Here is a 24,601-nt window from a genome sequence, read left to right on the forward strand (position 1 = left end):
TTGCCCAGCTAAGCAGACCCCATGGGTGAGGCTCCCTGACCAGCTTCCACCGACAGCTGGCTTGGGTCCGGGAGCCTGGGGCAGGCATGCTGAGAGGCTGGGTGTCGGAGAGCTGGAGGAGCAGCATCCCTACCTGATGTCATGTGGGAGGCAGGACTGGTCCAGGCTGTGCTGAATCACTGCCAGCTTACACAGGGTCTTCAAACTAGGGCCTATGGAGAGAAGGGCACACAAGGTGTTAGTGCTGCCAACATCCAAGAGAGAGATGGAATTGCTCTTGCTTGGGGGAAGGGAGAAAAAGGGCAGGCACCAGTTCAGGGTCCAGATAAACTACCATGGGCAGCAGCCACATGGGTGTTGATGGCAAAGATCTCTTAGGCTACTTGTGCAGCCTGACGGGGGCAGACCAGAGGCTGCACCTGCGTGGAGCAGGACCTGCTTGGTGTGAACCAGTCTAGCTAGAGACAGAGCAGCTGCAGCCTTGCTCCAGGGCCTGGGCACCTGCAGGTCAGCTCCTATGTCTGTATATAGGCTGCTAGAAACAGGAGGAAGTGTTCTGGAGTGCAGAGCCCCCTGTGACTCCAGCAGGAGCTGCAGGAAGCACTGCGCTTTTAAAGTCAGGCCACTTATTAGGGGCCTTGATCTGGCCATAGGAGCTGCCTTCAGGTCCCAGGGTTGGGAGAGCTGGCTAGAGGGCAGCCTAGGACAGGAGGCCACACCCATGATGAGGAGATGCTCACGTACTGAAGTCCAGGATGTAGAGGTCTGAGTGATCCATCAGGTCAAATTCGTCCCCCATTCCCTCCTCCGGAGACGGGCTGTGGGAGCCAATCAGAACAGTCATTGCAGCAGTGCTCCTCATGTGGGCTTGATGTTGCTCTGATTCTAGGGGTTAGGGAGGGACCCTGGGTCCTACCAAGATACGAGGGACTTCACAGCAGAGCTGAGCTACCAGGGGCCTGGGCTCATCCCCTCAGCCTCCCCCACAGGTCCTTGGCATTTAGCTTCCATCCCTGCCACTCTACTGAGGGGAGCCATACCCTGGCACCAATCTCTCTGCCCGCAGCCTCCTGGATTGCCTCCACAGCCTTCAACAGTCCTTCCTTTCTGTGGCATCTGACTAGGGCTCAACTGGCTCCCTTCCCACTTCTAGCTCAGAGGTTCCCCCTAAGACAGCTTTGCCTCCTTCTCCCACATTAGGGGCCCTGAAGGTCTCATCCTTAGTAACCCTTCCCACCTGCCTTCTTCGGGTGACCACCTGGATTCACATCCCTTCTATGCCAACGAAGCCTATGCCTTTCCCTGCTCCATTCAGTCCTGTACCTGCAATTGTCTCTTAGCTGGCTGGCCACCAACTCAATCAGCCAGGCAAAAAAAGCAAACCCTCTTTCCTAGGAAACCTGTCCTTCCCCGCCCCATCACAGCCAAGAACGCCACCTCTCCCAGTTGGGAGGAGGCTTCCAGCCTCCAGCTCAGATTAGACTGCTCAGTTATTCAGGCCGACTGCCAAATCCTGCTGGTTCTTCCTCCATCTCCTCTTGGAAATCTGGCCCGCTTCCCCTTTGCCCAGGCTCTGTCATCTGCTGCACCTTCCTCCTCCCTGGCCTCCCAGCTCCCTTTCAAGTCTGGCCCAAGAGCTGCAGGGAGAATCATCTCCATTCACTGTTTCTAGCCTATCACTTTCTCAGGCCTGCACTGGCCTCAGTTTGCATCATTCAGACTCCTCCTACAGCTCCCCCACTACCCTGCTCCCACCCCATTGCAGGGACCTCTCCTTCACTTTGCTTCCTCCAGTTAGAACCTGACTCCTAACGGAGATTTAAGGTGCATGAGAAAGATGTGTCTGTACCAAAGTCACTCCTGCTCCCCCCCCCCCAACCCCAGATCAGAGGCCTCAGCCTTGCGACATCCTCATGCAGACCCCTCTCTCATTTCAAGTGCAAGAGGATCTGGCAGGAGCCTGTTCTTACACAGTGCTGTGAAGATGGCTGGCCCTTTGCAGACTGGTAATTGTCACACGCTAGAGCTCAGAGCACACACATAAAGCCTGGGCCCCAGGGCAGGAGCCACCTTCAAGCTGCTGGAGACCAGGCAGCTCTCGCCTGAGGGAGGAGAAACCCAAGCATGCTGGGAAGGGGACACTGGGCTGGCACAGAATACAGATTTGTTTGCACAAGCATCTGCCCAGCCTTCTCCAGCGTCTCCCCTCCCCTAACAAGCCATGCTCCTTGTGCTGCCCCCACAGCAGGTGGGGCCGGATGTTCCAGCACCAGCTGGAGAACTCATTACCACAGAAGGCCAGAGACACCTAGCAGGCAGCTGACTCGGGAGCAAGACCGAAAGAACGGAATCCGGGGCTGATGTCAGGGCACTCAAGAGCAGCAACATTTCTAGGGCCTTCTCTGCAGACAGAGTGTGCTAGGAAACCTGGGCAGTGGCAGCTTTAAGATGTTGCTGCTGTGGGAGGCAGGCCTCTAACACAGGTTTCTCTGGAAGAACTGTCAAGCAGCCAGGAATTTTAAAAGGCCACACTGAGGAGACCAGCCAGCCTCTGCTGACCCCCAGCGCAGAACAATGGTGGGAGTAGTTGGTGCTGCATAGGCCAGCCCCCCCTCAGACCTAGGGCCTGCCCCCATCCCTGTCAAGTGAGCGGATGCAGAGGGAAGGAGCAGGACAGGTCCCGAAATGGAATGCAGTGAGAAGCAAGAAAAGAGTGCCGGGCACACTGGCTCTAGGACGGATTATTTACTCCCCTTCCATGAGGCACAGCACACTCAAGACAGTCCAAGTACGCGTCATTAAAGCGCTTAGAACAGGGTCCTATAAAGAGACCCAACCTTAACAATAGCGGAGCTGCTGCTCACTCAGCTACAGCAGTGAGGAAACAGGCAAGGGCTGGGGAAAGAAGAAAAAGCAGTAACAGTAAAATTTAAAAGGAGGCGCCAAGGTCAAAACTAACCTAGACTAGGAAAAATTAACAGAGGCTGATAAACACCTTTCAGGGAGAACATCGGGGAATCCTTCCACCATCCCCACGTACCTAGTACCCAACCCTCACATGCTCTTCAGGGCGGGTCCTGTCTTGTTAGATGTCTTGAGGGCCTGCCACGTTTTTGGAACATATGCAATCAAGTGGAGAACTGGAAGCCCAGAACACTCTGGGAGACTTCATAAGCTTGCTGCTTGTTTGCGGTGTGCAGCTGAGTCCCTGGGTCTCCATTTCCGTTCCTTGGGCTGCAGAGACTTTGCAGGTAACAAGTAAACAACATTTTCTTTTCCTGCCGGTCACAGGACAGAGAGCACTGACCCTCCCGGGGATGAAACCAGCGCATGCAGCGAGCCAGACAATTCCAGAGGTAGAAGGGCTGCTCTTGTAGCACTCTCAAACACAGCTCCCTAATACTCTCCCCAAAGAAAGGTGCTTTTGGTGCAAGACAAAGGCTCCAGATTGCGACAGGCCAGTGAAAAGAGCAACTGCTGAGCTAGTAGCTATCAGGACTTCCCCAGAGCCTCACACTGCAATTCTGTAGCTACTAATTGCTAGTGCCCATCATCTTAGGGAAAATGCTTAAAAATGAAAAGCTAGAGTCTGCAGACTCTAGTGAAACGTGGCCAAGTGCGACACCCCTGCTTAAGTATCTAGGTGCCAATGCTCCTCATGCAGACATCAGCCCTGGGCCTGGGCCTGACCCTGGCCCTCTCCTCCCCAGGAATGGCATCGCTTGGCTCCAGCTCAGAACATCCCCAACTTCTTCAGCAGAAAACGCGAAGGCGCATTTGCGATGAAGGTTTGCAGCATACTGAAACGTGCATAAGCAGGGCCCTGGTGCCCACACTGCCCTTCCCAAGAGTCCCTGGCCGCTCTTAGCAAGTCATATGTATAGGGCCTTTATCACTTTCTGGGTCTCAAACAGCTTCTCTTCCTGGTTACACGCTATTTCAAGATGCATTTCAGCCACTCCATTCATATCCCAAAAGGGGGAAGCCGGACACAGTTATAAGCAACTGACAAAAGGGAATTAGGCTGGAAATGCTCATACGGCCTTGTGACGTTATTGACATAAACTGGGACCATATAGATCATTGTTGCAACCAAAGTCCTGTAGTGGCACCCAAATCTTGTATAAAGGGGGTCAAATGGGGTGTCTAGGACAAGGTTATGGGTAACTGGTTATGATTATGCTGTCTATATGTATGTATCAGTTTTGTAGTCGAAGTTATGAATATTGGCTCTATACTGTCTGTATGGCAAACTTATGCTGTGCTGCTGGGTGACATCCCAGACAAGCTGAGATTAGCTCTGCCTAGCCTGCTTGATGGCCCATTAAGGACCATTAGCTATACAATGGACCCATTGAGAGAAGGCAGATACGCCTTGTACCTCAGCAAAGTATGCAGGGACTGGCCCATGTGACTCCAGACTCCATGTTGCTGTAATTTAAGAACAAAGAGGTGTTCTTACACCTGGAAAAGACTATATAAGGCTGATGCCTGATCTCCATCTGGTCTTCAATCCTGCTTCTTACCTCTGGAGGAACTTTGCTACAAGCTGAAGCTTTGAACAAAGGACTGAGGACCCATCCCAGCGGGGGATGTATTCCAGAGACTTGATTTGAACCTGCAGTTTATTCCATCGCTGCTGCAAGCCTGAACCAAGAACTGTGCCATTACTGTATGTAATTGATTCCATTTAACCAATTCTAACTCTCATCTCGATCTTTTTCCTTTTATGAATAAACCTTTAGATTTTAGATTCTAAAGGATTGGCAAAAGCGTGATTTGTGGGTAAGATCCGATTTGTATATTGACCTGGGTCTGGGGCTTGGTCCTTTGGGATCAGGAGAACCTTTTTCTTTTACTGGGGTAGTGGTTTTCATAACCATTTGTCCCCATAACGAGTGGCACTGGTGGTAGTATTGGGAAACTGGAGTGTCTAAGGAGATTGCTTGTGAGACCGAAGTTCTCCTAGTCTGGCTGGTTTGGTTTGCCTTAGAGGTGGAAAAAACCCCAGCCTTGGGCTGTAACTGCCCTATTTGAGCAATTTGTCCTGAGTTGGCACTCTCAGTTGGGTTCCGCCAGAACCGCATTGTCACAGTGGCGTAGTCGGCAGGATCCACAGAACCAGGTCAATTAAGCTTTGGGTCAGAACCCCACGCTATCCAAATTTGAATTTTGGGATTGAGAGTTTTGTTGGTTAAAGAGCTGCTGCAATGGCTGAGCAAAGAGCATATGAGGGACTTGGCAAAAAAGCCCTGGAAAATTTGTGTTCAGAAAAGAGGATAAGCTTTAGAAAGAAAGCTACAAAGGAAGAACTGAGAAATCTGTTAATAGCCAGTGATCAGGGGGCAAGAGCACAGCCCTTACCTGAGGCTGCAGAAGATGCAGAAAAAATTAGGATGCAAAGGGTGACAAGTAAACTGCAATTTGAGCATGAACAGAAGCTAGCGGATCTTCGGTTGCTGGAGAAGCAAAAAATAGCAGAATTAGAGAAGGAGGCTGATGAGAGAGCTCGTAAGGGACGTCTAGAGCTGCTCGCTGCTGAGCAGGAGACTCACAGGATGGAACAGGAGACTCACAGGATGGAACAGGAGACGGCCAGACTTCAGCTCCAAGTACTGGAAGAGCGGAGAAAGTCATCCCCACCTGGTACTCCACTTCCCCCCCGCCATGAGAAAAACTGGGAAAGGATGTGTCCCATTTACAATGATACTGAGGATATAGAGGAGTTTTTGTCTACCTTTGAACGCCTCTGCAATCTGTACCAGATCCCCGAGGGTCAGCGAATGCCTGTCCTGCTGACCAGACTGACTGGAAAGGCCAGGGAGGTATTCAATGACTTGGGGGAACAAGAAGCCTTAGATTATGAGCTGTTTAAGGATTCTGTGTTAAGGCGGTTCAAGGTTACTCCTGAATCTTACAGAGTTAAGTTTAGAGAGTTTAAAATGTCTAAGGATTGTACTTTTGTAGAATGTGCTCATAAGCTGATGGGTTTTGTTAAAAAGTGGGTTGTGGGAGCCAAGGCGCATGGGAGTTTTGAAAAACTGCTGGATTTGATAACTTTGGAACAGTTCTTAGACATTGTGCCTGACAATGTGAGAGCAGCTGTGTGTGACAGGGACCCTGAGTCAGTCCTACGGGCAGCAGAGATTGCGGATGCCCATACCCAAAACAGGGCTCGAGAAGGGTGTAAAACCCCGGGGAAAAGTAATCACCATTCCCCCCAGTTCAAGAGGAGGGAAGGATTTAAAAATAAACCTGACTCTTCTAAAGGAGTTCAAGGGGGCCTGGAGGGTAGGAACTCACATCCCAGGACGGAACAGGTTACATGCTATCACTGTGGTATCCTGGGCCACATGAGACCAGACTGCCCGACACTGAAGGGCAGCCCAAAACCAGCAACCCTAAATGCCACGGCAAATGCTAACCCTGTTGTTGTAAACTCACAGGCAAGCCACACAGAGCCCAGCATTGGTGCCCTGTGTGCAAATGCTGTTTCTGTGGTCTCTGAAGAATTTGACCTTAAAACTCACATTAAAGCTAAATATGGGGGAAATAACGCAGAGTTTATTAGCAGTGCAGAAGTGAATGGAGTAAGGTGTATGGCATGGAGGGACACCGCAGCAGATATTACTCTGGTTAAAGCAAGTCTTGTCAGGAAGGAAGATTATTTGCCAGGTGAAGATGTAACTGTTGTAGCCTTATCTAAGTATTTTGTCAGGGTGCCTTTGGCTAAAATCCACCTGAAATGGAAGGGATTGGAGGGCACCATGGTTGTGGGAGTAAAAGACATAATCCCTAAGGATATTATGATTGGAAATGATATTAAAGCTATGGTCAGTCAAGTTAATACAAACCAGGCACAAGAGAGGATTGATCCTAAGGTTGTGCCTATGGAGGGTTTCTCCAAAAGTTTGTCCTTGGAAAGTAGCTGTTTTCTTTAGCTCTTGGCAAGATCACATAACACATACAGGAACCATGCTGCCAGAGCAGATCCAATCCACTATTGTTCTAACTAAGTTTTACCTTGAGGTTGTAAAGAGGTTCATTCATGTGGTTAAACATGATTTTGATAAACCATTTCTGTTATACACTGGTATGGCTTCTAACCCAATACTAGCTGTAGTAAGACAGAACCCAGGATGGGGAGCTCTTGGGATGCAGTCAGTGATGTTTGTGTCATCCCTTCCTGCATCAATTTTGCGTTGGGGGTGTGACGTTATTGACATAAACTGGGACCATATAGATCATTGTTGCAACCAAAGTCCTGTAGTGGCACCCAAATCTTGTATAAAGGGGGTCAAATGGGGTGTCTAGGACAAGGTTATGGGTAACTGGTTATGATTATGCTGTCTATATGTATGTATCAGTTTTGTAGTCGAAGTTATGAATATTGGCTCTATACTGTCTGTATGGCAAACTTATGCTGTGCTGCTGGGTGACATCCCAGACAAGCTGAGATTAGCTCTGCCTAGCCTGCTTGATGGCCCATTAAGGACCATTAGCTATACAATGGACCCATTGAGAGAAGGCAGATACGCCTTGTACCTCAGCAAAGTATGCAGGGACTGGCCCATGTGACTCCAGACTCCATGTTGCTGTAATTTAAGAACAAAGAGGTGTTCTTACACCTGGAAAAGACTATATAAGGCTGATGCCTGATCTCCATCTGGTCTTCAATCCTGCTTCTTACCTCTGGAGGAACTTTGCTACAAGCTGAAGCTTTGAACAAAGGACTGAGGACCCATCCCAGCGGGGGATGTATTCCAGAGACTTGATTTGAACCTGCAGTTTATTCCATCGCTGCTGCAAGCCTGAACCAAGAACTGTGCCATTACTGTATGTAATTGATTCCATTTAACCAATTCTAACTCTCATCTCGATCTTTTTCCTTTTATGAATAAACCTTTAGATTTTAGATTCTAAAGGATTGGCAAAAGCGTGATTTGTGGGTAAGATCCGATTTGTATATTGACCTGGGTCTGGGGCTTGGTCCTTTGGGATCAGGAGAACCTTTTTCTTTTACTGGGGTAGTGGTTTTCATAACCATTTGTCCCCATAACGAGTGGCACTGGTGGTAGTATTGGGAAACTGGAGTGTCTAAGGAGATTGCTTGTGAGACCGAAGTTCTCCTAGTCTGGCTGGTTTGGTTTGCCTTAGAGGTGGAAAAAACCCCAGCCTTGGGCTGTAACTGCCCTATTTGAGCAATTTGTCCTGAGTTGGCACTCTCAGTTGGGTTCCGCCAGAACCGCATTGTCACAGGCCTTAACCAGGGGGTCACTGTAAGCGTCAGTCAGAACTACTTCATCTCCATTCTAAAACGGACACAGCTCAACGAGTTCAGAGGCTTGACTGGTTAAAGGAATGGTACCAAGTGATCTCTGCACCACTCCTTTCAAGCCAGTCCCAGCTAATGGGAACCTAAGTTGTTGCCATCTGATGGCTGTTCTGTGACCTGTGAAAGGAGTTCCAATTTCAGGCTAGCTCCTAGCAGACTGGCACCCTCTGGTGCATTCCCAGTAGAGAAGCCAAGACCTACGTGAGCCAGAGTGACTTAATCCCTTCTCCCGACTGGCAAGAGGCACATTAATGCAGGACACACTGTCCCTGCCAATCTGTTCTCTGAATAAGTACAGCACAATCTCCATGGTGGAAAGCTATCATCAGATATTAAAAATGGTACGTAAGAGTCTGAGTTCACAAGTTCCACTCTAGCATGGGATGGGGTAAGTTTAAAGTGACACAGATGGATATTTTCAGATTTCAACTGGCAGACGAGCATCAGTGGCGACTTCTCACTCAGGTTCTGCTCGTCTCAAGTCTTTGTGCATGAGGATCGGCTGGTAAGGGCCCCAAGGCAGAGGGGACACAGAATGTGGAGGCAGCCAACCACCCCAGCACCAAGCGTAGGGGCCGCCTTACCATCCTGCTGCTATGAGTGAGCAGTGCAGTGGCCATATTGGCAGAGACAGTACCTGTTGCTGATGGGTCCCATCTGTCCGAGCTCAGGAAAGAGCCCTTTAATCCCACCACGGTGTGGCGGTTTCATAGCCAGGATAATCTAATCTTATCTCACATCCCCGTTACAGGAAACCCTAATGCATCCCTTATCTTTCAGAGGGACAGCCAGCAGCCCCCGTCTGCTGAATTATCACCCACACTCAGGGGGTTAAGGGAAGCCGAGTTCAAGGCCAGGAGAGCAGTTAAGGGATTAAATGTCAGTGTGAACAGCTCCCAGGAAAGGGAGTCTCAGGACACATCCTCATCCACTATCAGCCAGACACCAGCAAAGCTTCCTGCTTCAGGCCCCATCGCCCACGTGGCCAGCACTCTGAGCTGCTTCCAACACTCTTGGACAGATTGGGCAGAGAGTGGAGGCTGGAGAAAGGGAGGGCTCGGAGGCAGCAGCAGCTGGTTGAGCGGGGGCTCCTGGATGGAAAAGCAGGGGCAGCCGAGCTCATTTGGAAACCCTGGGTTCCTTACCAGATTCCTTTTCAAGTTACACATTGTATATTCCATGCGAAAGAGACCTCACTCCTAAACACACAAGAGTCAGGAGACACACAGCCTAAGACAAGGATGCTTCCCCTTTAGAGGGTCCGGCAGAGTTTTCCTGCTCCCCTTAGGTACACAAGCACCCTGTAATAGAACATTTACGGAAGACCATCCCTCCCACTCACCTCCAAGGTCCTTGGGCTCTGTAACGTTATAGTGGAGGGGGTCTGATCTGGCCATACTGTAATCCCTGTGACCCAGAGGCAGAGCTAACAGGGCACTCTGCCTGAACTCTGCACTGTTCATGGGGTAGCCACAATACTACACCAACATGTTTTACTTGGAAAGTCCCTGGTTAAAAATGTTAGCGCTGTGGCTGCAGTGTGCAGAGCTGGCTGCAGGCAGGAATGCCATGGGATCGTGTGGAGCAGCACTGGGGTAGGTAGAAACTCTCAGGCTGGTTCAGACTTAGGCACCTCACATCTGCCCAGGGCCGGTGCAACCACTAGGCGAACTAGGCGGTCAGCTGGGGGTGGGGTGCCAAAAAGCGGTGCCCTGGCTCGGCAGGGAGGAGCTGCCTTCCGGAGGCACCGGAGAGCCAGAGCATCGGTGGCGAGCCCCAGCCATAGAGGAGCCAGCGCGGCGCCGAGGGGCAGCAACCCTGCAAAAGCGGCAGCGCCGCTAGTGGGGAGCGGCAGCACCCCCCCCCGGGGGCTCCTGCAGGCTGCAGCAGATGCATGAGGGCGGCAGCCCCCAGCTCTCCTCTCGCCGCCCCTCCCAGAGCAGGCTCAGGGCCCTGCGCCCCAGCAGCAGCTCACACTCCCGGGAGCCGCAGAACCGAGCGCGGCAAGGGGGGAGCTGGGGGGCACACGGGGGCCGCCGCCCGCATGCATCTGCTGCAGCCTGCAGGAGCCCCCCCCCGGGGGGGGGAGGCGCACCGGGCTGTAGCCTGGGCAGGAGGGGCGGGGCGGGGGGCGGCAGCTGCTCTCCGCTATCGGCGCTGCCGCTTTTGCGGGGTTGCTGCCCCCCTGCGCCACGCCGGCTCCTCTATGGCTGGGGCTCGCTGCCGCCGCAAGCGGGAGGCTCTGGCTCTCTAGTGCCTCTGGAAGGCGGCTCCTCCCTGCCGAGCTGCTGCAGCGGCCCAAGCCCGGCAAAGCCAGTGAGTGGACTCTGGGCGGGGGCTGCCGGGGTGGGGAGCTGTGCACCCTCCAGGGGAGTTCAGGGGACAGGGAACCTGGTCTGGGGAGCAGCCACTGGGCACGGCTGGCCCCTGGGGTCTATCAAGGCTTGTTGGGATTTGCCCCTCAATGAACCGATGTGCCGCGGGGGGGGGGGGGGGGGGGGGAGGGGAGGGGAATGGAAGTTTCGCCTAGGGCGCAAAATATCCTTGCACCGGCCCTGCATCTGCCAGAGGCAGGGCTGGGAGATGCAGAGAAGAAACTCACAGCCTGGTCCATCCTCTCTGCCCTCGGATCCCGAGCCCCACAAGCCTCAAGGCAGGCTGTGGCTAGGACTCGGACGGCTTCAGTGTGGGAGGGACGTGGCTGAGATCTGGGGGGACACTGCATTTCCATGTAGTGTCTGGGGCAGGCTGGGCTGGAAAGGGCACAGACGGAGGGTCTTTGGGTGGAGTGTAGGAATACATTTGGACCACATGGCACCAGATACACCGACTGCCTGGCCCAGCTTCTAAAGGACTCCTCCAAGAGTCATTTAGCACGGAGACAATGAGGCAGCCGTCACAGCAGGGAGACAACAGTTCCTTTGGATGGGACAGGCAGAATAGAGAGGGGCCTCACTTTCCCTTCACCAGGAGCCAGCCGCTTTTGCCACGTAGCTGGCCAGGGGCTGCCTGCTGTTATTGTTTCAGTTCTCCTCTTTAATCCCTTCCTCTGTGCTGAAATTTTATCTCTGCCCTTTCTCCCCACTTCCTGGTGACCTGCAGCCTCCAGCAGACAATCCAGACTATAGGGAGCTCTCCATTTACAAGGACTTCCTGGAAAACTTCTTATCAAGCCAGCCAGCCAGCTCCAGAACACACCTGATAACTGCCTGCAGGAAGTGAACCAGCCCCTCCCCGGCTAGCTAGCCCCTCTCCCCAGCTCTGAGAGAGGCCCAGCAATCCTGATCTGCAGCAGCTCCTACTAGCTACCAAAGTTCGGTTTGAAGAACCAGTGTTGCTTGCATACTATTCGAGCCCATACTCGGAGAATGTGAAATGGTTGATTCTCAATGTGTCTTAAGGCAGCAGCTTCCTATCTGCTCAGCATAAACTGTGATAATGGAGACAAGAGTGCAGGAATGAAGGCTCTGTTAGGCTGGCCCTTCTGCTGAAGCAAAGCGCTTTCAGAGAAGAGCCTCGCTGCCTACAGGAGGCACCAAGCAGACTTTCTACCCTCACCCAACCTGCTCATTCAGCTCTCAGTGGACTCGCTAATCCTGGACCATTGCTTTGAAAAGCACCCCCAGCGTCACTGTTTCCCACACTCCAACTGTGGCAGTTTGGAGAGTTCAGCTGGAATCCTTCAGGAACTTTCACCTGAGGCTAAGGCAGAAGTGACCCATCCTCCAGCCCCACACCAAAGCCTGTACAGACTGACACTGAAGTCCTTGCCTGGTCTCTGCCACTCATCAGTACCCGAGGGCTCTCAGCAAGCCATGCCAAGGGCCCTGGGAGAGCCCCTGCCCAGAGGTGTTTGATCCACTTCAGGCTGATGAGAGCATCTGAACTAACATGTGGTTGACACCTGGAGCAGATTTGCAACCAGGCTACACAGCCATAATCTGTCACTGCTGAGAGTTCAGAGAGCAGAGGGTCTGAGGAGGTGCTGGGGCATTTCCTTGCTTTTAGCAGCTGCTAAGTCTCTTGGCCACATCCAGCTGCCCTGCATCCTGACGGGGTCACTGCTAATGTTTGACAACTAAATCCCTAACTCCAGGGCCCCCATTAGCAAATGGAAACTTCAGCCAGATGCACTTCTGCAAGGGCTGCACAGGAATTGTCACCCAGCTGTAGTTCACTGCCATTGTGATCATGTGGAGGGGTTCACAAGCAGCTCTAGTGAGCAGCAACAGAGGGTCCTGTGGCACCTTTGAGACTAATAGAAGTATTGGAAGCATAAGCTTTCGTGGGTAAGAACCTCACTTCTTCAGATGCAAGTCATCTGAAAAAGTGAGGTTCTTACCCATGAAAGCTTATGCTCCCAATACTTCTGTTAGTCTCAAAGGTGCCACAGGACCCTCTGTTGCTTTTTACAGATTCAGACTAACACGGCTACCCCTCTGATGTCTAGTGAGCAGGAGTTCCATATTCATTCCCTGCTACTAGACAGGCAGCCACCTTCAGCAGCAGGGGCAGAAGGGATGTGCCCAGCAAGGGACACTTCGGTCTTGGAGGTTTACTACAGATGGACAGACTGGGATCCACAGCAACAGTTTACAACATCACCTTTCCCCCATAACCCCTTTCACTCAGGGCTCTCCTGTGCTGCACAGCTGTACTGCACACCACCCCCCTTCCCAGAAGGTTAGTTCATTACTCCTATTTCACTGAAGAAACTGAGGCATGGTGAGGTAAGAGTGAGTCAGTGACAGGCCTGAGAGTAGGACCCAGAAGTTGTGACTCCCAGTATTCTGCTGACCACTAGACCATGCTTTGAGAGGAAGCGAAGGAAGACTGTGTCCTTTTACTTCTGGGTGATGTACAAAGATGCTTGGAATTTTTTCTTCGCTCTTTGGAGAAGGAGATGACCTAGAACTTGTCACCACTCCTCAGAGAGGTCAGACTAGATGATCCTGGTGGTCCCTTCTGGCCCTAAAGTCTGAGAGGCCATTAACACAGAAAGACAATGACCACAGGGCGCCAAGGTGCCCTGTACCCACAGAGAGGAAACCCTGGGGGCAATTTCAACTTTGAGCTGCAGCAGAATGGGAAGGGATCTGCTTTTCTTGGTTCCAAGCAAGAATGCAGTACTGGGATATCGTCTGCTTGGTACCAGAGGCAGAAAGTCTCACGTGAACTGATCCGAAAGTAATGGGGAGGGAGGAGTCAGGGCTTGGCACATACCGATGAGGATTCAGAGTCATCATCTTTCCACTAAAGGCTACAAAGCCTCTTAGTGCTTTGGCCTGACAGACCTACCTTGGGGGCACCCGAATACCATGGGGGATAGCACAGTGCTAGCTGAGGGGTTCCGTGGGGGATAGCACGGTGCTGGTGCCTTACTATGAGTTAGAGGAATCGGGTGGGTTTTAAACATTGGCAGATACAAAGGAGCTCCTTGCAGAGGTGCTTGGTCAGCGAGAGTCATGTGCGGGATAAGAAGTTAAAAAGGTGGTTCACTTAACTGGCTGGCTTTTAAGGGTTTAACTGGGCAGGTTGGCACGTACGCAATCAAACTGCTTTAATAGAGTTTGTTGGTAGAAGAGCCCTTGTTTATGTCATAGGGCAGTATGATATGGGGTGGGACTATGTGGAGGAGGGATGAGCAGGGAGGGAATGTATGAGGGGGAGACAGGGCAGGTCCTAGCAGGTAGAGAAGATCTCCATTCTGATAAGCCATCTATGGCTCAAAGTTCAAACAGAATCTTGGTGTGATGAGCCAGAGATGTGTGTCAGGGCAGAGATCTTCTCTGCCCAGGCCCAGAACCCCACAACACCCACATTAACAACCCCTGCTTGAGATGGGGGAGCAGTCACAGGCAGGCAGGGTGTGGAAATGAAGGGGACGCTCAGTTGTCCAGGGATACAGGAGAGGTTCAGAGGGCCACCTATGCCACCCCTACTCACATTCTCCTCATTCAGTCTCCTCCCAGACAACGCCCTATGAATCCAGATGTATTTCTCCACCCCGGTCTGATAAACCACCTCTCATCAGCCTGCTCAGGGCATCAGAACTGAAACACCAACAGTGACTGACCACAACCAACCTTTTGCCTGTGTTCAAAAGTCCTGAGTTATCTGGCTGAGATGTGCAATCCCTATGGGGCTAGGAAGGAGGATGGCTTCATTTAATCCCTTTTATGTGAAGAAAGAGGAGCTGACTGCAGCCTGGGAGTGAAGGGAATCCAGGGGAAACAACTCTGGCCCAGTACTCACCTGGTGCCCCCAAAGAGGATGATCTTGTCCCCCACTCTACAGCAGCACTGCCTGCGGCGAGGGCATGGCCCTTTCCCCTTGGGGTCGATCTTCTTCCAGGAAAAAGATACTGAGGAAAAACCCACAAGTCTGTCATTGGAACAGGAGACCAGACAAACCCCGAATAGCCCGAGTTACAGATATTTACAAGCCCAAGTCTTAGGCAGACTACCAAGTGTTAAACAATACAGTGCATCAAACACAGGGACCTGCCAGGCTGGTCCCAGAACTCTACCAGATGTAAAGAGCAGCCTCCCCATGTCCCCTCCCACCACGAAGAGAGGAGCATTCCTCTGCAGACACAGCATTCAGAAGGCCTTTATTCCAAGTGCAGAGGGAAGGTTCTCATTGAGCTCAAATACAATTTGTGGGAGTCAGCGCAGTGTGACAGGCGTTGTGGAGTCTCTTGAGGTTACCCCATCAGGGTCACGTACATGACCTCCACCAGTAATTGACCCGAGGGAGATCTGAGCCCATCCACGCAGCCTGCCAAACTCACCTCTGGTAATTCAGCCAGGAAAACAACTTTCAGCCCCTTCCCCCTCCCATGTGCAGCAACAGAATGCTATATCCAGCAGAAACAAAGCCAGTCTCTCTACACAAGCCCAAGCTGTTTAGGTTCAGAACTGCAGGGATGAGCTTGGTTCAGATTTGCCAGAGAAGAGAAATGGGAGTGGGAACATGACCATGAGCAAGAGACCAGCCAGCATCCCTTCCCCATCAGTCATTCTCCTGAAACACAACTCTTCAGTGTCGTCTCTTGAAGGGTGCACATGGATGCAGTGCCACCTGCTGACAGCTGCACTAAGTGCAGAGCCGTTCCCAAAGAGTGACGCCTATGCCCATTTGAAGAGAGGGCAGCTGTGACAAGGGACTGCTGAACGGGAGACTGAAGGCTGCAAAGTCCCCATTTAACAGAGGAGAGCAAGGACAAACAGCTTTGAATGGATGTTTTGCTGGGGCTCCTGAAAATGTCAAACCCATTCAGGAAATTGCAGGTATTAATCCTGTTCAGCAGCATACCCATTAGCCCACAGATCTGTCTCTGAAGAAAGCAGATTACTATCCCCCAGACAAGCACTTTGCACTTCTATAGGCCTTCAAGCACTACAAGCACTTAGCAAATATTAATCCAGCCTCACAACACCCCAGGAGGTAGGACAGCATCATCCTTTCTACAGATGGGGGACCTGAGAGACACTGCGGAGATTTGCCCATAGTCATGGGCTGAACTCTACTTCCTGGCTCCCAGCTGTGTGCTCAGACCACTAGAAGAGTGGTTTGCAAAACGAGCCCTTCCTCTTGGTCTGCAGAATTAAGTCTTTTGGTATCAAAGCAGCAGGGGGCTGGGGTGTTGGGAGGGGTCAGGCTAGAGTTCAAAGTGAATGGCTTCCCCCTGCTGAAGCCAGGATCTCCCCCAGTTCCACACTCTCCAGTGGAACCCTAGCCTACCCACCATTTTTCCTTCACCTCCTTGCTGAAGTTTCCTGCTTTAGATAATCTCGTTCCTGGACATAGTGCAGCGTATTGCCACAGAGGGTGAATCGGACTCCTCTTTTCTGGCTAAAAGTGCATGTCTGCATTAGTTTGCTCTCATTTGTTCCTGGCAAAGAGATTTGAAGCCAGCACTATGGAAAAGTCACAAGCTCATTTACACCAGTAATGTCAAAGCACAGCATTTCACTGCCAGATTGTTGATAGTGTGTATCTATGTCTTTGGGTGTGGGTATTCACAAGCTCTTTGGGGCCTGGACAGTGTCCAGGATGGGCGTATTACATCCAGCATAAGGGGGCCCTGATCACAACCGACGACCTTGGGCACTACCACATTACAAATAAAGTGAGAAAAGTTTGAGTCTAAATACCTGGATCAAATTTCCAGAGATCATGGAAGTGTCTGTTCAAACGTGCGTTGTAGCCACCAAATATATATAACTCCCCATTGTAGCCAACTGCAGGGAGCAAGGAGAAACATCAGCACACGCAGGACAGAACCAAGCTTGTACCAGCCTCCCAACAGCCACAAATACAAAGGAAAGAGGTCCCAGTTACTTCTCTTCCAACATGCCCCACATTTGAGGCAGCATGCGCAGTTGGGATTACATCATGCATCTGCTTTCCTGCAGGACACGGGTCACTGTGCATCCCCTGCCATCCCCCCTTCTACCCAGAGAACTAGAGACAGCTTTCACTCTCCGAGCAGGCCAGGAAGGCTGCGCACACCTCTTCTCCTTCCCATTTGTCCTCACTAAGCCCTCCCACTCCCCTTGTTCCCTGGAGTGAGACAACTCACATGCCGAGTGGCTCCTCCTGCCTTCAGGGAGCAATGGAGTAGGAGGGGAGTCCAGCCAAGAGTTTGTTTCAGTGTCAAACACTTTAATTCGGTTACAGTAGATCTCGTTGTTGGAGTGAAAGGGCCCAAAGCGATCTGCTCTGCCACCAAATACGTACATCTTTGTCCCAATGATAGTGGCCGAGTGGAAGTCTCTCCAGCGAGCTGGTGTGCCCTGGAACAACACAGGCTGCTAGTAAGTAAAGCCAGTGAAAATTACAGATTACCCCGGGAGAGGATATAACTGGGTCTGGGTGGCCAAGTTCAGAGATGAGCAGTCAGCCCGCAGAGAACTTACGCTCCTGCAGGATCCAACCAAGTGAGACAGAAGCTACACAGCAGGTATATGCAACATCCCTGAAGGGTAACGGAGGTGAAGGGTTCTACATGGGCCAAAGGGATAAACAGACACTGACCTTTGCTGGGATTAGAGTCCACATCATGCTGCTGGTATCCAACTTGTGGATGTCATTTGAGAAGCAGTCAGCCTGGAAGAGAGCCCAATTACCCAACTGTTAGGCAGACCAGGACCTCATGGCCTTCAGAACACTAGCATGGCCTAGAGACCTGAAATATCCTCTGGAAGCTGGAAGTCCACTGACTCGCGTCTGATGTAAAGCTCATTCGATGCACAGGATGGACAGCCTCTGGGAATGAGGCAGCTGCCCAGGATTTCTTATCCCTGGCATTCAGCAGGTGGACCCAGGCCTTGTTTACTGGACATCATCCACAGCCCACACTGGATTTGGAATAACTATTAATTGCCCCCTGGGCTTTCTCTGGTGCTCACTGTAATATCAGAGTGCTTTGCAAACCAGCGTCTCCAGTCAATAGTTGCACAACTATTCACTACTTTTGGGTGCCCAGCTCGAAATGCCTAGTGCTAGATTTTTCAGGGATACTGAGCACCCACAGCTCCCACACAGTTCAAATGGCAGTTCTGAAAGTCAGGTCCCCACGGCCTGTGAAAATCCTAGTGTGAGCGGTATGTCCATTGCCACATGGGAAGTCTGTGGCAAAGCCTCTTCCTCCTGGGTCCCAGACCAGTTCCTGAACTACAAAGTTATCCTAGCTCTTCCTGCAACTCCATAGCTCATTCAGTATCACGTTCTAACTTTTGCTACAAGTGAGGCAAGGATTTTAAGACAACAGCCTCATTCACTGTTCATCCTGAGCAATGAGGAGGAAAAGTTCCTGCAGACAAGAGACAGTAAGTGATCACGTAGTTAAAGACTGCATCATAATGCACATGCACAAAGGGGCAGAACCAAAGTGGCCCAGGCAACATTAGGAATTGCCAGCATGAATGTAAGTGCTTGACTTCATGACACTAATGGGCTTTGTATGTAATTTCCTAGGATTTTTATAAACAGAGACCCACAAGTTCCATGTGCAACTGAAGTGACCCCTACACATAGGTCATTAGCCAGTTTGAATCCAGGATCATCAGATCCACTGCATAATCCTCTAGCTCAAATCGCTGGACTAACTCTGCTAGCAAGTAGCAGTAGCAAGCTGTTATCTAGCTGGCCAGCCTTTACAGTGGGGGAAGAAAACACATTTGCTAGCATTACACATAGCCAAGCATACAGAGTTGGCATACTCATTCTGAGCAGCAGCGTGTCGAAGGAACCAAGACTTGTGTCTATCATGAAATACCTGGTTGCTATTTCCAGTTCTGCCAGAAGTGAGCTCGTGCAATCGCATCTGTAAAATGGGGGAGGGGCCAGGGGAGAATCACACTTACCTGCCTCCAAGGGTAGAAGTATGAGAACTTGCTAAACAAGGACAGAACTACTGTTAGCCAAAACAAGACTTGAATACAATTGAGCAGGTCTCCTGGCTCCTAGACCAGCACAACTGCCCTTAGGTTAACAGTACTTCGATATTCTCCTGGGGAACTCGGCAAGGCTTGGGGCACGTCTGGGGCAGACGGAACGGTCGGAGAGTTAAGCAGCACAGAATAAGTTCTATTGCACAAATACAAATGGCAGTTTTCTATGGCTCGTATCTTGGCCAAATCTAGGTGGATTTTCACAGGGTCAGCCAAAGTAGCTTTCCCTTTGACCCTAGAGCAGATGTCAATTTAGAGACTTGGCTCCAAACCTTTGAGGTGCTAGATTTGTTCTCAAGAACAGGCTATTTGTTTTTGTTTATTTTTTCCCTGAAATATTCCACAGACCGAGCCTAAAACATTTCAGCTGTAACTTCTAAAATTTGGCATAGTTATCAGGAACTAAAACCAGGGGATTATGCTGGAAAGTGTTCAGCACAGTGGCGCTGGAACATTTTTACTAGTGGGGGTGCTGAAAGCCAGCCCCCTTACCCCTGTTCTCCCCCCCCCCCCCCCGCACTGAGGCTGGGAGCAGGGTTGTGTCTCTGGGAGGGGGAGACCTGGACAGGGGTAAGGGGGCCGAGGCCACAGGTGGGGGCAGGCATGAGGCCAGGAGCGGAGCCCTGGGCAGGGGCCAGTAGCCAGGACCCCACGTGCGGGGCCAAGAGCAGAGTCCCGGCCATGGGGCCAGGCCCCGGGAGTGGAGCCCTGGGAGCAGGGCTACTGCCAAGTGGGGGGCCAGGCATGGGGCCAGCAGCCAGGGCCCCAGGAGCAGAGCCCCCGGTGCAGGGCCATGAGTGGGGCAGGCCCCAGAAGCGAGGCCAGGCACTGTGCCCCAGACATGGGGCCAGTGGCTGGGGAGTGGGGCCAGCGACTGGGACCCGAGCCCCAGTGAGGTGAGGTGATGCGTTGGGGAGGAATGCGGGTGGAGGGCCAGGACCAGGGCATAGGCACGGGAAGCACCCCCAGGTTTTACGCACGGAGCCAGTGGCTGGGGAATGGGGTGCAGGGCCAGCAGCCCCGCATAAAACTTGGGGGTGCTGCAGCACACCCCTACTTCCTGCGCCTATGGGTTCAGCAATCTTAGATACGGGTGTTCCTCTCTTGTGCTGATAGTAGTATTCTGGTACCAGGACAAGCTGTTAGAAAGTAGGGTTCCTCAGGTGTTGTCAGACTTAGACAGACAGACACACACACACCACCTACCAGCTGCTCATAACCTCCGAAGATATACATGGTCTTTCCGAGGACACAAGCCGAGTGCCCATCTCTTGCTCCTGGGACCATTCCAGAGACCTTGGGCGTGAACCACTTGTGAGTGTCTAAAATACAGAGACAATGGATGTTAAGAGCAGACACCAAACAGCAGGCTCGGGGATGGGAGACTGAATAGGAACCGTTCTTGAGAAGACATTCTTCCAAGGAAATAAAGGCCACCACGTCCCAAAGGAGGAAGCCATCCCCTTCCCCCTACGTCCATGCCAAAGACTGGAAAAGTTGATATTGCACATGGGCCATCTGCCTTGAGTGCTGGTGGGAAGCTCTCCAAGGCCAGGCCACCTGCCAGGGCCCCCACAAACAGGAGCCTTGTGGGACCTAAATTCTGTGGCAAGGCCTACTGATTCCTGTGACAGTGATGCTGAATTCTGCAGCCATTCCAAATGTGTTTAACAAACCTGCGTACCCCCAATCAGCACAGTACTCCTTAGGGGGCTTTAATTTTCTATCCATGTAAAGCTCATTTGAGCTGCTCCTCAATTGTGCAGTTGCATATTTTCAATCACCAGCCTGCACAGAACTTTGTAGTGACAGTAAGCGTGGGGGCAGCATTTGAGATGCTGGCTGCCTTAGATGGCGTAAGTATGCAGCACTCTAGATCCTGTTCAGAGGGTCAAAGGCATTTCCCACTTGCTTGCATCAGTGGATTTACTTCAAGAGCAAGGGAGCCCTTCTCTCTGAATTATCTGCTCTTTCCATCATTACAGTACGTGTCCCACTCCTGTTCACCCTTCCTCACCCGCACCTTTTCCCATCTTGCCTGCCCTTCTGTTCTCCTTTCCCACAAGTCCGCCTGCCTCAGTCATTATATTCAGCTCTCTCTCTGTGAAGCGCTCCTTGGTCTGCAAGCTTTGGGGACGGACTCCATTCAGGGGCCTTTCCATGCCCAGTTAAAAGCAGTCTCCATGCAGGACAATGTGAAATAGAGCCAGTGAGAGTCACGGCCAAGCTCATGTGGGCACCTGTCCCGGGACCCCAGTGACAAGCACAGATAAGCCCTGGAGCAGCAGGAGATCCCCTCAGTGCTGCTAGCAGCCAGCAGCAGTGCTTATTTCAGGAAGTGGCAAAATTGGGATCTGCTCAACATTCTCCAAGAGACAAGAACTTCTCTGAACTTGGCCTCCAGCCAGTTATCTGCCCAGACTCCAGCTGGAGCTGAATGAAGGGGCCTGCTGGAAGGTGAGTGTAAGCACCAGGGAGAAAGGGAAAGCGAGCACTGCTCCCACCAGAATTCCTGCCATGCTTGGGGCCACTTCCAAAGCCAGTCATGCGCTATCATAAAACGCCCAGCCAAAAGCAATATCAGAAATCAGAGATAGAGACACCTAGGACACCTGATCTAGTCCACACCTGCACCCCCACTCGTCAGAGCAGGCCTGTACCCTGCAGCAGTCCCCAGGGCTTTGTCCAATCTGAAGTGACTCACTCAATGGGGCTTCCACCACTTCCTTTGCGTGAAGCAGGATTAGCAGCGCCCGCTTTCCAGGCTTGCAGAGGAACTGGCACATGTGCATGGAAGGCTGGGCAGGGTTTTGGACTAGGGCAGAAGCCTGGGGCCTTTCCATCAGTTTTCACTTAACACTACTGCTAAATTGCTTTAGCAGGCAGCTGCCTCAGGCCCTTTGTGTCTGCGATGGTTTGCTCGGGCTGTCCTCTCCAGCTGGACTTGTCAGAAGAGAGAGAGCTCCAACAGCAGCCTGAGGAAAGAGCCCATGCAGCAGGCCAGTCCCTCCTGACTTCAAAAGGGGCAGGCAACTAATATCCCTCTAACTTCACCCCCGAGAGCCCATTTCTCTTCAGTCCGTGAATCCCACTTGCCTCCACATCCCCTTTGCCATTCTCCTGAAATCCCTCTTCACCTATTCCCTGATGCCCTAGTTCTGATCTGCTCCACCAGCTGCGACAGTCACCCCACACCCATCAAGTCCACTCAGACCCCTTCATTGCTTCCTCACTGTGCTGAAGCGCCTCCTCCTTACCTTCCAGGCTCCACCCCGCTCTGACCAGGCCTGCTTACTGCCGCTCCCACTCCTACTCACTACAATGTCTGTATCCTCTTCCTGCCTTTGTCTTTGCTCCCCCATGGCACTAAGGGCTACACAGAAGAACAGCGTCCCTGTCCTGGAGCATCCACACTCTTCAAGAGCTCACTTGCCCTCAAACTCCTCCCAGCAATAGTTATGCAGTTGTTTGTCACAAGAAGGGAGAACTGCAATTTTAGTTAAGACAAAAGGGAACTCAAAGCATTCAAGACTCTAATTAAGTCTAATTTCCCATTAGAAAAGAGCTAAATAGCTGTCATTTTTAGTCCACAGAGTCAAACATGCGAATATATCCAATGCTGCTAAGCTAGCCACATGCTCCCAATAAAAGGCAGTTTCTCAGCCCTTTGCAGTGTTTCTCTGGAGAGCAAACTGCAGCCATCACTTCATGGGGACACCTAGTGGGGGAGCACAACACTACTGCCATGAAACCATGGGGGAGGAAGAAGGCGTCTCAAGGTGGGAAAGGCCAAAAGCTGGCACTTACTGACATCAAAGGCGTAGAGTACATTGCAGGCTCCCTCAGTGTCGTTACGGCCTCCCCATATGTAGATGGTATCGTCAATCAGCACTGCCGAGTGCCCATACCTCATATAGGGTACCTCCCTCACGTGGTCCCGGCTGTTTGTCCACACTGGCGGCAGCTTGGTCCAGCGCAGAGACACTGAAAGCAGAAGCCCCAGATTTTGTTACCTTGTTGGCTTGCCCAGTTCACACCAGATGTCAAGCTGCCACGCAGGTGAACACATGGAGAGTGCAGCACGTGCATTGAGTGAATGCATATATGTGGACAGAACCACTTGCAGTTATTCTGCAGCTCATTGTGGGCGTACTCCGGTAAGCAAGTAAAAAAGCTTTAATTGAATTTGAATAGCAGTAGCTATCGATCACACTAACATGAAATCCTCTGTAGATATTGGTGGGTCTGCTGGCCCACCGGGGAGTACAGGGAGCACCCAAGGACGTTGCAGAGAAGCGGAGCGATTTCTCTGCATCAGATTTCAACACGCAGGGTGTCAGAGGAGACTACTCCAGCCAATTCTATTCAGGTACTAGGCAGGTGGCACTGTCAGACAGATGTCAGAGTAAGGTCTGGAGAGACTGATGAGTTGAAGAACAGCATAGCCCCTCGGATCAGATGGTATAGACAAGGATTCTGAAGGAACTTAAGAATGAAGTTACTGTACTTAAGTTTAGGGGTGTTCCTGGGAATTAGACCAGTGAACCTAGCCTCAGTAACAGGTAAATTAGGCAAAATGATTAGATATAGAATTATCATGAGCAGGAAGAGGGGGAGAGGAGTGATATGGCAACATATGGATTCTTTAGATAAGACAAGGCTAGAGACATTTGTAATGAACCTCAGGACCCAACAAAGCTAGGGCAGCATAAAATTCACTGAAGGTAAATGCAAGGAAATAGTCATTGGAAGGAATAATATGAACTACTCATGGACATTACTGGTTCTAAGTTGTGGGCCGCTCAAAATCGCTATGCTATGTGCAGCAACCAGAAGAGCAGACAAGATGTTAGGATACATAAGGAAAGAAACAGAAAGTAACACAGGGATTATAATGCCACTGTATAAATCAATGGCACATCCTACCATCTCCTGGCATAGTGTTTTCAGTTCTGTTCTCAGTGGAGGGGCGGGGAGGTTAGACACTGATAAGGAGAGTGATTAGAGGCACAAACACTTCCACATGAAGAGAGATTCCTAAGATTGGGATGGTTTAGAAAGGAGGCTAATAATGAGTAAGATGTGACGACATCCTGAACAACAAATGGCATAGGAAAAAGGAAACCAGGCGCTGCTATCTACCTTTTCATAATTAGAGGAAAACAAGGGGACATTCAGTGAAATTGAAAGACAACAAAGCAATGGATTTAGAAAATTGATACAAGGAAATATTTGTACATAACACCCACTTAGCCTGTGGCACTCATTGCCACAAGGGATCACTGAGGTCAAGAGCTGAGCAGGAGTTAAAAAACAGACAAGTACACAGCTACCTCGATATAACGTGACCCGATATAACACGAATTCGGATATAACGCGGTAAAGCAGCACTCCGGGGGGCGGAGGGCGGAGCTGCGCACTCCGGTGAATCAAAGCAAATTCGATACAACGCGGTAAGATTTGTTGGCTCCTGAGGACAGCGTTCTATCGAGGTAGAGGTGTATATGAATAATGAGAACATCCATATTCCATTAGACAGGATAAAAGGGGTTGGGTTTTTATACAGAAAGAGTTAAGAACCTCTTGCTTCAGGGCATAAGCGAACTACTAGCAGATGGCCTTAGCAGCAGCTTCCCTACATACATGTTATTCCATCAGCATTCATTAGATTGTTTCTTTTACCACCCGGTACTGGCCAATGTCTGAGACATCATATTGACTCAATGCACCACTGGTCTGGAAGTTCCTATGCTCTTGATTAGACTCTGTTTACAGGCTTGAGGACATCTCTATGGGTGCCCATCCT

At 51.2% G+C, this 24,601-nt stretch overlaps 1 protein-coding gene across 6 annotated transcripts in view; it reads right to left on the minus strand.

Annotated features, from left to right (window-relative positions):
- The window catches only part of KLHDC3 (kelch domain containing 3), a 39,982-nt gene that overhangs the window by 1,303 nt on the left and 14,078 nt on the right, over window positions 1-24,601 (minus strand). For 4 of the 6 annotated variants that reach the window (XM_008167035.4, XM_008167034.4, XM_065589890.1 and 1 more), the window contains 8 exons: window positions 22,603-22,779; window positions 20,002-20,117; window positions 17,378-17,449; window positions 16,923-17,136; window positions 16,495-16,581; window positions 14,591-14,699; window positions 745-818; window positions 134-212 (listed from right to left, as the gene is read on the minus strand). In XM_008167035.4, coding sequence (XP_008165257.1) covers window positions 134-212; window positions 745-818; window positions 14,591-14,699; window positions 16,495-16,581; window positions 16,923-17,136; window positions 17,378-17,449; window positions 20,002-20,117; window positions 22,603-22,779 — 928 coding nt within the window. Of the gene's footprint in view, window positions 1-133; window positions 213-744; window positions 819-2,995; window positions 3,244-14,590; window positions 14,700-16,494; window positions 16,582-16,922; window positions 17,137-17,377; window positions 17,450-20,001; window positions 20,118-22,602; window positions 22,780-24,601 lie in introns of all 6 variants that reach the window. The other 2 variants (XR_010600001.1, XR_010600002.1) reach the window with 2 other exon arrangements.

Source organism: Chrysemys picta, chromosome 3, assembly GCF_011386835.1.
Source record: "Chrysemys picta bellii isolate R12L10 chromosome 3, ASM1138683v2, whole genome shotgun sequence".
Taxonomy (NCBI): Eukaryota; Metazoa; Chordata; order Testudines; family Emydidae; genus Chrysemys; species Chrysemys picta.